The following is a 13,181-nucleotide window of genomic DNA, read 5'->3' as shown; positions in this document are numbered from 1 at the left end:
GAGAACGCGTGAATTCCTCTTGTTTAAAACTTGCGTTCCGGTCATGGTCGGAATAGGATGTCGGAAAAGTGTCGGCGAAAAGTGGATAAACACTGGGAACGTAGTATGGGTCTGCGTTGGAGATACAGACCGCGGGGAAACTATGAACTGGGTCCCAAGTCATTTTCCTTTATTTGGAACCTGTTTCTCCGTGCGGGCCGATACTGAAGTTCGGATTTCGGACACAGAAGGCTCCCAGCACAATGAAAGCCGAGAATCCGAGAAAGGACGGCAGATCATCCCATATAAGCTGGTGAGTGGTGTCAGTGGTACCCATCTATCAATCAAAGCAGGACACCTACTTATAGGCAGACTATCCAACTGCGGCCAGAAATCCAGCATCAAGTCCTTATCCGTCGCAAAGCTATCAAACAAGTACTCCGTGCGAGGGTCCGCAAAGTAATGGTCTTCCGAGCGAGGCATGCCAGGGAACGGAATGAGATCTCTTTCCGGCTCCGCAAGGGATGATTCAGGGACGATGTGCTCTGAATTTCGGACATGGTCGTAATTTGTCGCAGCCAAAGGCATGGAATGCTCATCCGGAGCCGACGGCACGGTTGCAATACGAGTCTGTTCCGCCTGTACACTCGAAGCTTCAGCGTAGGGTGACCTCAATCCCAGGCGTTCTAGCTCCCGGCGGAGGCCTTGCAGAATAGCGCTATACTTCCATGATGGTGAATTGCGGGATGTTGCGTCGGCAAGGTGATGTTGAGCGGTTTCTGATAATTGGTAAAGAGGTGCTTCATCGAGAGATGTATGTCTCTCGTGGCCGGTGCCGCCGCTTACAGGGTAGATTCTGCCTCGTCGCACTTGTATAAGGTAAATATATATGATCGAGAGGGCGTTGAAGGCAATATACTGCGAATACCAGAATGCGTGGAACAGTTGGTTTTCGCGGACAAAGCTGAGGACCAATTCAACAGTATCCCGAGCGGCCGTTAGACAGACTCCGAGATAATGCACGTAGCTGGCTTCGCAGTCCGGCCATGTCCGACCGTAGTTTCGCAGTAGCAGTGGCCGAGTGATGAACATGAGAATATGATAACGTGCTAACTGCAGGACTGTAAGCTGGCGCTGAAATATTGGAACGAGGCTGCTGGGATGAATAGTCCCGCTCAGGAGAGGTGGCAATCCGGCATGCCATTCGGCGACGCTGTCGCATAAGACTCTAATCGTATTTAATTGGTCCCGGTGAGATATGCCAGCCACAACATAGGGCTCTTTTGCAGCTTGAGACAGGGTCCGGGATAGCAAAGCGTGGAAAACTGGTGCATCCATCACACAGTCCCGTTTAGGAGGCTGGATCGTCGTAGGCAAGAGATCAATGTCATTCACTCTCGCAGGGAGCTCCTCGTCAACGTCGTCATCATGCCACAACCGGGGCCTCCCAAGGATGACGCTAATGTACTTGTCGAGCGTGTATGAGCACCACAGGATCCGACGCCGACATTCCCGTTGTACCAAATCCACATCAGTATCTTTCCTGGAGCGTCTGCTATGTAGTCCGAGTGCCATCATGAGCTGGATAGCAGTACCCAGTGCGAACCACGCCTTGTTCGCACGCGAAGAGCTCAAGAGGTAGAGCACCATCAGAAATCTCGCTTGGGCTGATTCAAGCCTGGGTGTGCCCACCTCTTGAGATAAGAGCTGCTCAGCTTTGACAAAGTAGAGCTCGCTAGTCCTCCAACCCCGGTCGTCCGCGTCCGACATGCGGCCGTCTGCATTAGAGCGGAACATGGTAGCGGTGCTGAAAACCATCAAAAGAACCGCGTGGGAAGCGGCCGACTCCGGAGAGATGTGGCCGTCATACCTTGTGCTTTCTCCGTATAGTTGACGAATCGCCCCTTCAATCGTCGGCTGGTGCAAAGTCCTGTACGTCGGGCAAGCAAAGTCGAAGTACCGGCGAGTGAGGGCTTCTGCTTCTTCCCTGTCCGGCCATTGGAAATCCGCCAGTTGAACCTCGGGAGCGATCCGGTCACCGAAGTGAAAGATTGACTCCTTGGGGACATGCTCTGTCTCCCGCCCATTTGCTACTACATTGTTCGATGGAGTAGCAGGAAGGTCACGCACTGCCCAGCCTAGAAATGAGTGGGCGGATGTCGGACCCCAGTACTGATCGGCAACGTCTGCAGGGGCCCGTTGCTCTGGCGGTCCATACGGCGTCGTCGATTCACTTATCGTCTCATCAGCCGTCTGTTGAGGAGTTGGAACTGGAGAATCGCTTGGCGCTGGCCGTGGATTGAACCCCGGCCTTGAGCTGAAGCCCTGCCGCCCCTGTAGAGAGTCGGAAGGGGGAGGAGTCACCGCAACGCCGCGTCGATATGTAGTATTGTAGGTACACTCCAGTTTGCGACGAACACAGGGCCCGCATGGGATCGTCCCAGTGCATGATTTCTTCTTGGCCCGACAATTGTCGCATGCGCGGGTCACCTTTCGCAGCTTCCGCTGCCGCCCATGGGCATCTGAGGCGGAGCGTGGGCGTGGAGATGAAGGGGACCTAACCAGTACCCCCTCTGACCGATGGGAGAGTCTTCGACCAGGGTCCATCTGGCCTGGTCTTAACGTATTTGGCCCTGATCAGATGACGTCCTCTGCCTGGTAAACTGGCATCTTGTCGTGATGCACAGCTTTGGGACACGATCTTTTCCGACGGCGCTGCGGCTAAGCGCGGGTAAGTATATGCCACCAGTAGAACCTCGGCTATCAAGAAGCCCGCTTGAGGACATTCACCGTACCTAAAGCGACACCTAGGACATCAGGCACCAACGGATTCAGATGACATTCCAAAAGCTGAATTATCGCTTCACTGCCACTTGGTTGAAAGTTTGTAGCATGCTGGCTGCTTGAGCCACGGCGGCGGAAAACATCACTAGGCTCACAATGGTCTAGCGCATTCATGCCCAGCATATGTGCACGTGACATGGGGCTGGCGTAGCTGCAGCCTGCAGGTTAACAAAGAACTCACCGTTAAGAGGAAAATTTTATTTATTCTGCTTTGGAAGTCAGAGAAAGGAGGCTTTTAATCTCAAGGACCAAAGCCAGAAAAGTACTGAGTTCAGCCACATCCGCAATCGCAGGTTAGTGGAAGATATATAAACCAGGTACGCTCAGCAGGGAACTCCCGAAAATATATCTACCACGACATCCACTAATGGCACAGGGCTTAGGTTAGGGCACGATGGACTCGAAAGACGCGGAGATAAATCGGCATCCCAATGATCACAATCAAGCGACACATCTCCCCAGAACGTTACATTTTACACTGAAACCCGTCGACCGGCTGAAGGGCCATGAAGACTTCGACTCATGGCTGTACTACGTCAAGGTACATCTAGAGTCACTGGGTCTGAAGGACTTGCTCGATAGGTCTATACCTAGGCCAAAGGAGACATGGAACACGTACAAGATCTGGACCGAATGCTCTATCAAGGTTCGCATTTGGCTTGCGGACAGTATCTCATGGGATGTCGCGCAATTGATGGAGGCGAATCCTGAACCGGCTATGTTCGCAGACGATTATCTGGCGAAACTGGACATGGTTGTATTCTGGTTTGCTTACCAGAACCCTCAGTTGGTGTATGATGATGCACTTCGCGTCAAGAGGAAGAATTACCCAAATCTTCTGGCGTTCGTTAAGGATTTGAGAGCCAAGTTTGCTTTGGCGAAAAAAGTGGGAGTTATGCTGCCCCACGAATCAATGAGGATACTTTTAGGAGAGGTTAGGGACGATATGCCTGCATACGTGGCAAAGGCGCTTGTCTCGGTCAATTCGTCTCCGTATCAAGTGAAGGACGAGAATGTCTCCATGGTTTTCCAGGATGTTACAGCTTATGCTAGAGCACGAATGATGGCATGAACCTGATGAGGTTGAGATGATAGAAGTCCGAGATGTCATAAGAGAACTTGCGCGATCAGGGACAACGGCCGCCTTGAGATATGCTTCAAGGATTGGTATTCGCACCCTATCAACTTGGAACCAATGATACTTGAATTGGGTAGCGCAGCCTATAATGTAGTCGTCCTTTGCTTGGTTCGCGAGATACAAGACGCGCGAGTGAACAATTTCGGAAAATGACAAGAAAGCCTGGTGCCATGCTTTATCGAACAGCAGTCTGTGGTCCACTCGGAAGTTTCATCCTGAGACAACCGGTTGCGCAGACAGCCAGGCAGTGTACTCCGAGTATTGTTTGCTTGGATAGCGTTGGTTGTGGTATCCTCGAGTGATTGTAGATGAAACGTGCTCTGCCCTATGAACCAACAATCAGCCAATAGCCACTTAAGAAGCTTTTCATCGAGAGGTCAGGCATCTCGCATTTTCACAGGGCCGAGAGGAGTCAGGACCATTGGTGAGCGTTGCATACTCGAACCATGACATGCATGGTCTGGTGGCTGACAGCATACCCCTGCAATTCATTAATTGACCCAACTAGGTAAACCACGGGAATCGAGGAGACTTTCTGGAAGGCGACGTGGCTGTGGCTGACGGGAGGGCAACGCCCCGGTCAGCATCCGTGCCCTCGGCGTACCACCATCCAAAGCAAAATTTAGAACTCGACTGTTGCCTTGGATGGAATCAAAATCAAGTCACACTGGGATTTGTCAAATTAAGTGACACTGCAGGGAGCCTGGAGCGGCATCCCAATGGCAGTGCCCCAAAGCTAGAGTAGCCTGACCGGCTTGGAGGCGAACGGAACAAGTTTTCCAGATGAACGATATCGTCTCGAAGAAACCAGCGAATCGGTCATTGTGAGGTCGGGGCTGCGAAAGTCTGTCTGTCTCATGACCAGAGCGGTACGGAGTACAGTACGCAATAAGTATAGCGTTCCAACCCGGGGAAGTAAGCACAGGCCCTCGTTGGCCCCGACCCGGGTCCAAGGACGTGTTTCTTGGTCCAAGGATCGTTGAAGTCATTAGCGTCAGAAACGTACCCGGGTAAATTTAGTCCGTCGATATACCCCAGACTAAAGTGGGATGATGATGGAGCGCGGGGAAGGATCGACCGCAGGTGGGGTCAGGTGGGCATCATGATCGGACACTAAGTGGGCGAGCGCATCGAACTTACGCGAGTTTAACCATTAGTAGCTGCTAGGAAACTTGGAGAAAACTTGTTCTGCTGGAGTATGGAAGTAGGTACAGGATTCTGAAAAGAAACGGACGGTCTATGCAGCCCATCGCAAGCCTTCAACACCATGATCGCTAACTCTTTTTGCTCGTCTGATGATTAAGTGGGTAGTAAAAAAAAGAAATTGCCATCGCTTCCACAAACGCCATGCAATGATACCCCGGGTGAAGACAATTAGTCGTAATCTGAACAGGAAGCCGACTCATGAAGACAAATGAGAGAGAACGGGAACGATGCGATGACTACCATGCGGCGTGGCCTCCGTCAATGCGCAGGTCGCTTCCAGTCATGAAGCTGCTAGCGTCGCTGAGGAGGAAGACGGCAGCACCGCGGTACTCCTGGGGGGAGGACAGACGTCCGAGCATGTTGTGCTTGGGCCACTCGTCGCGGCGCTCGGGGTACTGGACGAAGAGCTGCTCAACCATGGCAGTGACAATATAGCCGGGAGAAATAGTGTTGACGCGGATGTTGTACTGACCCCACTCGGAGGCGAGGTTGCGGGCGAGCTGGATCACGGCAGCTTTGCTAGCGTTGTAAGCAGAGCAAATGAGGCCCTATACGTGGAACGTCAGTGAGCTGTCCAGAAGAGGGGCGATGATAGGGTGTTGAAAGCGGGGGAAGGACCCGGGAGTGCGGGGGCAAAGATATGACAGACTTACCCGGTTGGCAATGGTACCGCTCATACTGGCAATCAGCGCAATGCTTCCTCCGTTTCCAAAACGAATCATCTGTTTGGCGACAGCCTGGGCAGTCATCATAACACCGGTGACATTGACTTCGAACATTCTGTTGGCGTCCTGAGATGTGTACTCCAGGGCGGGGGTTTCCTGCTGGATTCCGGCGGCAGCCACCAAGCCATCCATGCGGCCTTCGGCGTTGGCGATTGCTTCGATCGTGCTGTGCAGGAGCACAGTGTCACGGACATCGATACGGCGGTACTGGAAGTCAACACCCAGTTCCTCTCTAGCACGCTTCTGAATGGTGAAGAAGTCAGGGGACTATAGACCACTAGTTAGCATAAATTGTAGACGGCAGGGTTCGCAAACATACAGGCTCTTCGAGACGGTCAAGAGCGTAGACACGGGCGCCGGCTTCCAGCAGAGCCTCTGCCTGGGTCAAACCAAGGCCACGAGCAGCGCCCGAGACGCAAACGACCTTGCCGGCCAGACTGAACTCGGGCAGTCTGTTGGTGGCAGCAACAGTGGGTGCCTCCTGCTTCACAGGCACGGGAGTAGGAGTAGTTTCAATGGAGACAGACATGGCTCTTGTGTTGTGTTGTGAAGAGATGTGTGGGGTTCAGGGTATAGAGATTGAAGCAGGTACAAGGAGCAGGTGTTATGCTGGCTTGAATGCAGAAGGTAAGTGGGGATTGAAGAGTGGAATTGATGCTGGGAGGTCACTGCCAGAGCGATTGAAGCCAGACTTTATACCTCACGATGGCAGATCCAGCAGAGGGTCATTGGAGCTCATGTGAACAGGAAAAGACTAACACAGGCAAAGAAGTGAATTGATGGTTTGGTCCAGACCGGGGAATGACAGGACAGGACAGCCCAGGGCCCACCCCAGGTCACTCGATCAGCCTGCATGAGCTGTACCTTACTGACAATCCCAGCCTCATGTTTTTGCCATCTTGATTTAACTTAGTATCTACGCCAAATCAAAACTCGTCGTGTGTATTCTATCAAAATGCATATAGTATTTCATGGGAGGGAATAGATACCTATGCTTTCACGTCGTCCGAGGGCTTACTACAGTTGTTCTAACACCACAAATGAGATCATCATTACTTTATCCCTTGGCCCAATTCCAACCCCCAAAACCCTTCAGATTCTTGAACACAACTCCAACATAAAATCAAAAAGCTGTCAGGTGACGGTTTTGTGGCGTTCGCTCGGGATGCCTAATTGGGATATGCCGTCCCGGCAACGGGGAGTAAACCTGGAGAGCTCGGAGCAGGTTTGGGGAAGAACAACGCGGTGGCGGTCCAGAACGTCTGCAATTTCTGTCGCTGCTGGTCACCTGGGGGATTCTGGAAGCTCAATCAGACGCTTCGAATGTTCCATGGCGAGCCTTGGTGCTTCGGGGACCAGCGCCGTCTCGCTCGCTAGACGGAAGTTCAGGGCAGTGGCAAAGGGTACAAGAACTTGACTCGCGACGGCGTGCTGCGATGGCTTCATGCTTACAGTACAGAGAAGTTATCGTCTCACAGTGCTCTAACATTTTGCCTGACAACCCCTCCAGGCTCGAGATACGGATCAACTCCGGGGTTCCTGGCTGGGGCCCGTTTCGGTAGTCCGTGCTTGGAGTGCTTGCTGCAGTGGATTTCCAGTCTTCAGGTCACCCGACGAGCTTATCATCCTGGCGTTCGCCCTATTGGCCAATTTCTACATGTTTTATTTTTATTTTCTGGACCCTTGTTCCATTCCAACTGTCCGACGTGCCTCCCCGGCATGTCCCCGATTCTGGCCACTACCATCATCCTTGACTCATGAATCGATCCCCAATTCTTTGCAATCGCGCTTTGATACTGTCGGGCCCGAGACGAGTACCCCTTGCCCTCTGCAAGGATGCCCAGCTTACCCGATTGCCTTAGCAAAGCAAGTCCGTGGGAGCATCGTGTGACCACCAGATCGGGTTTCTAAGGGCATCCGCGTTTCGGGGAGGAATAAAGTGGCGCTCAGCCGCTGATGAATTGTCACGATGGTTGCAATTATTCTCCCCGAATTGTGTGATACTCCTTTCGGTAGCCTCAGCATGTTCTCCTGTCGATCTGAAGCCTGTTTGTATACCATTCTTCTCATCTGTCCTCGTGAGCATGCTGACCACTCCGATTGATGGATACCTTTTCAGATCACCCTCTAGTTTCAGAGCAACGTGTCTTAACTCGAAGATCATAGCTGAGCTGTTTTGCCGCTTGATGTAATCATGGCCTCCGAGTCAACGCTATGCTGCCGTTCAGTAGCATCGAACGGGTATTCGGTATCCCGCATTCGGCTTCCTCAGGCATGATCATGTTGTTCCGATCCCATCAATCGTGATGCACTATGAACAGGTTAGAACAATATTTGAAGATGTGAGAGAAGTACCTCTCGACGCTAATCTCAACGTCTTCTCTTCTCAAATCTCATTCTCGAGCCGCGGCCTTCTCTGCCTCTTGATCATCCGCACTTGTTCAGCAGTCATACCCATCATTAGCATTATTCATACGAAACTTGTACTCTGTTCCGCCATGGTCATCCATTGTACATATTGAGAGCTGTTGCCCGTTTTCTTTTTCTCATGATGGTAGTAGGTCGTGGCCTTCTACTACCACCACTAGACCATGGCCTAGAAGGAAGGGTTTGTTCTCAGCCTAGGATCGGAACGGCCACTTCGAGAATCAAGGCTTCTGGAAATGCTGGGGCATTTGTAATAATGATGGGTAACCACGTACCCCAACAGAGCTGACACTTTACAGATGATTGACCCATTCTAGATGGTGGGCTTGTGTATGATCCGCCGTTGCTGCTGCTAAGCAATGCAGTCAGGAAAACAAAAACCAGCGTTAAAATCTGGTTAGCTGATATTGAGCATCCGTCATCATTTCTCAAAAATCATGTTTAGTAACATGTTTGGCAAACTCAGTCAGAAAACGTTCAGTATGAACACCCACAATAGGCAGTCTCCTTCTGGGGACTGGGAATAAGAGTCTACAATGCCAACTGGCAAAAGGCAAGAAATAGAAACAAAGGGAAAGAATACAGGTTTGGAACAGGTGAAAGTAGGGAACCAGCCTCATGAGCGAAGGATTGACTGACATGCACTCAGTGCAGTAAAACACACGACTAAGCACATTTCCACCTGTGCCTTCTCAGAACTTCCCACCAGAACACAACACTCATCTCCACCACTTCTACCACTTCCACTGGCTACACCCTCATCTTTCCTTATTCTCTCTGCATCCCAGGCTTTCGGTCAACTCTTGTTTGATCATCCTACTTAAACCTCACTTCAGTTCCAGTCACCTTTATAACTCTTAGTAATCTAGGGGTACCTTTGAATAAGGGCTCCAGATACTTTAAAACTATTATAAATATATATTTTTATTATCCTAATTTTATTTTTAATTTTCTTTTTTTTTTTTTATTACTCCCCGCGGCGTGATAGCTAAAACTAAGGCGTGTATTTTTAACTAGCCTACAGGCATTAACTTAGCTAACTTCACGCGGTTATAAAACCCCCTATTTTTTTTTAACCTTTATACTATAAAAAGGTAAAAAAAAAAAGGCCCTAGTAAGCCTATTTTTTTTTTTTATTATTAAAGGTAGTAGCGCGCTAACTCCCTAGCCTAGCCTGGTTATAAAGGCCCTTTATAATTAGCTTAATAAGTAAAAATACTAGGTATAAATTAAGCATAAAGTTTTTATAGGCTTTATAGCTATTATTAATAACTTTATAACTAGATAAAAAACTTAGGACTAAAAAGCCTTTACCTATAATATTTATAATAAGTTTATATACTTTATTTTTTTAAAAGACTATATTAATATTAATAGTACTAATTATATCCCCTTACATGTATATAATTAGCTTATTACTATAATAACCTCCGGCAAGACTATTACCTAAAGGGGAATAAGTTTAATTTTTAAAAATTTAAAAACTTAACCTACCCCTTTTAAAGTAAATTTATTTACTTTAATTAATATTATTTTAGGTAAGGTGCCCCCTTTAGGCGCTTTAACAGCCTAATTAACATGTAATAGCTTTATTATAGCCTTAATAATATAAAATAATTATAAAATATTAATTACTTTTTTTAGTAATAAGTTAATAACACGCTTAAAGGTATATATTATTTAACAAGCCCTTATTAAGTGCGTGCTAGGCTTAACTATAACTATAGTTATTTTTAAAATTAATACTACCTACACGGGCTAGGCTATTATTTTTAATAACCTTTTTATTAAAAACCTTTTAATAGCTAATAAAGTAATTAATATAATTTATTATACCTTAGGCGCTATTAATATATATATTTTATAAAAATAGTATAATTATATAATATAAGAAGTACCTAGTATTATTCTAGTATATAATAATAATAAAATAAATATTATAAAGCTAATTTAAAATAAAGTTATAGCCTAAACTAAACTAAAGCTAGTTAGGCTTGCTTTTTTAAAATACAGGCCTAACCTTAATACTAGGTATATTATTTAAATAATATTTTTTTAAAGCAGCCCAGGGCCTTTACTTTATTTAACTAAAATAAGTATTATTAACTTATTAAAAAATACTAGCTAGTTTCCTAGTATAACCCTAGCTACTAAAAATATTACTACCTAGTATAATATAATTATATAGTATATTATATATAATATAGTATAATAATTATAAACTACCTAGGCCTTATTAATTTAAATTATAAAAACCTTATATATTATATAAACTACCTAGGCCCCTAGCTAATAAAATATAATAACTATTTAACAGCCCCTAGGCGCAAGAATAAAAAACTAGTTTACTTATTTAAAAAAAAGCTTAATAGCATGTATTATTATAGTACCTATTAATACTAAAACATGCATGCCTAGGCTAATACTAATACCTAGCTTTAGGCTAAAACTAAGTAATTTTTGCCCTAAAAGAACCCCTAAAAGCGTGTTATAAAAAAGCTAAAAATAAATAAGCAGGGCTTTACCCTAGTTATTAATTACTATACCCCGTGGTTTAATACTTTTGCTAATAATTAAAATCTTAGGTAACTTTTTATTAAATTAATTTAACCTGCCCTAGCTAGCGCGGGCACGCCTTTCTTACCCTAGGTAATAAAGGTTAATACTAAATCCCTTTTTAAGCTTTAATAATAAAGTATTAAAAAAGAAATTATAGTAACTATTATTATAATAACACTTAATAATAATAAAATTTTATTATTTATTAAGTAAATATAGGTAAATCCATGCTTAGCTATATTATAATTTTATAACTAGCTTATAAGTAAAACTATAATATTACTTATATTTAAAAGCCCTAGACTACCACAGGCATAAAAACTTAAAATTACCTAGTATTTAAGTATTATATACTAGTAAATACCTAAAATAACTATAAGAACTAGCTAAAAAAGCGCCCTAAAATACTTACCTATATTTATAAAAGGGGAGCGCTATATACTAAATAATATTACTTAGTATAAAGCTAGGACATGCTATAGCTTATAATAAATAATATTAAAGTTTTAAATATATATTAAAAATTAATTACTTATAAAATAATTAATTACCTAGTTATATTAATCCCTACCCTAAACTATGTAATAAGCGGGGATTTTAATATTATATATAATACTTTTAAACCTAAAATAAATAATTTATACCACGGCGGTAAGATTACTAGGTAGGCTAATAATAATAATATTAATTATATTAATAAGCCGGGCGTGGCCACGTATAAAGCCAGCTATATTTTTAACTTAATATTTTTAAATATTTTATTTACCCGCATGCTAGTAATATCTAAATTATATAATAGCTTTAATTATTAAACTTTAATTATTATAATATTAGGGCACGGGAAGAAAATATTAAAATAATATTACTTTAGTATATTAAATTACAAGCTTAAGCGCCTAGCTAGGCTTATAAAAAATAAAATAATATTTTTTTTTTAACTCGGGGAACTTAGGGATATAAAGGCACTAAATTAATATACTTAATTTTTTAGTAATATTATTATAAAGGCCATGCAAGTAATTAATAAATACCCTAATTTAAAAAGCCGCGGCGCTCCCTGGTAGTTAAATAAATGCGTAAAAAATTATTATGCCTAGGTAGTAAATTCCACCCTAAAATAAAAAAAGTAGTTTTTAGCTATAGTCCATAAGACTAAACACGTGTATTAAACCAAGATAATTAATAATATTAAAAATAACTAAAAACTATACTAAATAATAATATAATATAAGCTAAAGCCTAGGCTTAAGGCTCCCTTATTATTAATAAATAATAAAGTAATTAAAAACACGCGGGAAAAGGCTAATATTTTATAAAGGGTTATATTAAAGTATTTTAATATAAATAATAACCTAAACTTTAATTTTTTAGTACTAAAGCACTAGCAAGGGGATAAGTACCTTTATTAATTAAAAAAAATCTTGCTAAAAAAAGTTAAAAAAAATATTATTAATATAAGCAGCACCTTTCCCAGGGCGGACTAGGTAATTATTTATATTTTAAAGGCTTGCTAAAAGCATGTTAAATAAGCTATTTATAAGCTATATAATTATTACCTATAGCTAGGGCACTTTCCCTTATTATAAAAGCTTATAAAAATAGTAATACTTTTAAAAGATAATAAAAAAAATAAATTTTTGCCCTAATTTTAGCGCCCTATAGTACTACTTTTAATATTAAAAAAAAAACTTAAATAAATTATAGCACGCCGTGTTACTTTTATTATACTAGTATAAAAGGTACTAAGCCTATAATAATATAGCGCCTTACTTAAGTACTTAACTATAAACTTAATAACTTTTTTTACTTATAATATAAAAATAGTATTTTTATAAAACTAAAAGGTTACTATGGTTATTATAAATATTTTAGGTACTTTTAATATTATTTTATTATAATACCTACTTTAAAAAATAGTAAAGCAGGGCTGGCCTTGCGTGCTTTTAGCCTTAATTATAAGTTTTTTTAATAAATAAAGTATAAAAGTGCGCCTAAAATTTACTATAATAATAATATATTTAATATATTATAGTATACCGCAGGGCTTACCCCTTTTTTTAGTATTATTTTTATTATATATTACTAAATTACTACTAGCAGATTTAATCCTGCACTTTAATTATATAAATAATTTTTATTTTAGCCACGCGAGTAACTTTTTTTATGTTAATTATAAGCACTTAATAAAAAATATTTATGGCATGCTAGCCTAAAAAAAGTAAAATAAAATAGCTTTTATACTTAAAAAGCTAAAAATACTATATATTACTTAAAAGTAGTATAGTAAATTACCCTTACTAATA

The 13,181-nt window shown here is 43.1% G+C and overlaps 3 protein-coding genes across 3 annotated transcripts; 1 reads left to right on the top strand and 2 right to left on the bottom strand.

Moving 5' to 3' along the window:
* Nucleotides 1–275: 275 nt before the first annotated feature.
* Nucleotides 276–2,586, bottom strand: DSM5745_04909 (putative Zn(II)2Cys6 transcription factor; the record flags this gene model as incomplete). Its single annotated transcript, XM_026746925.1, has 2 exons — nucleotides 276–289; nucleotides 342–2,586. The coding sequence occupies 2 exons, from the start codon at nucleotides 2,584–2,586 to the stop codon at nucleotides 276–278; spliced, it is 2,259 nt and encodes a 752-aa protein (XP_026604405.1).
* Nucleotides 2,587–3,217: 631 nt separating this feature from the next.
* Nucleotides 3,218–3,895, top strand: DSM5745_04908 (uncharacterized protein; the record flags this gene model as incomplete). The annotated part of the gene is made up of 1 exon (XM_026746924.1): nucleotides 3,218–3,895. One exon carries the CDS (start codon nucleotides 3,218–3,220, stop codon nucleotides 3,893–3,895), a length of 678 nt encoding a protein of 225 aa, XP_026604404.1.
* A 1,508-nt stretch (nucleotides 3,896–5,403) lies between these two features.
* Nucleotides 5,404–6,421, bottom strand: DSM5745_04907 (putative short chain dehydrogenase; the record flags this gene model as incomplete). Its single annotated transcript, XM_026746923.1, has 3 exons — nucleotides 5,404–5,715; nucleotides 5,821–6,159; nucleotides 6,212–6,421. The coding sequence occupies 3 exons, from the start codon at nucleotides 6,419–6,421 to the stop codon at nucleotides 5,404–5,406; spliced, it is 861 nt and encodes a 286-aa protein (XP_026604403.1).
* Between the last annotated feature and the right edge of the window lie 6,760 nt (nucleotides 6,422–13,181).

This window comes from Aspergillus mulundensis (genome assembly GCF_003369625.1).
Source record: "Aspergillus mulundensis strain DSM 5745 chromosome Unknown scaffold_4, whole genome shotgun sequence".
NCBI lineage: Eukaryota > Fungi > Ascomycota > Eurotiomycetes > Eurotiales > Aspergillaceae > Aspergillus > Aspergillus mulundensis.
Note: the sequence above shows the minus strand (reverse complement) of the source record. Positions and strands in the feature narration are given on the sequence as shown.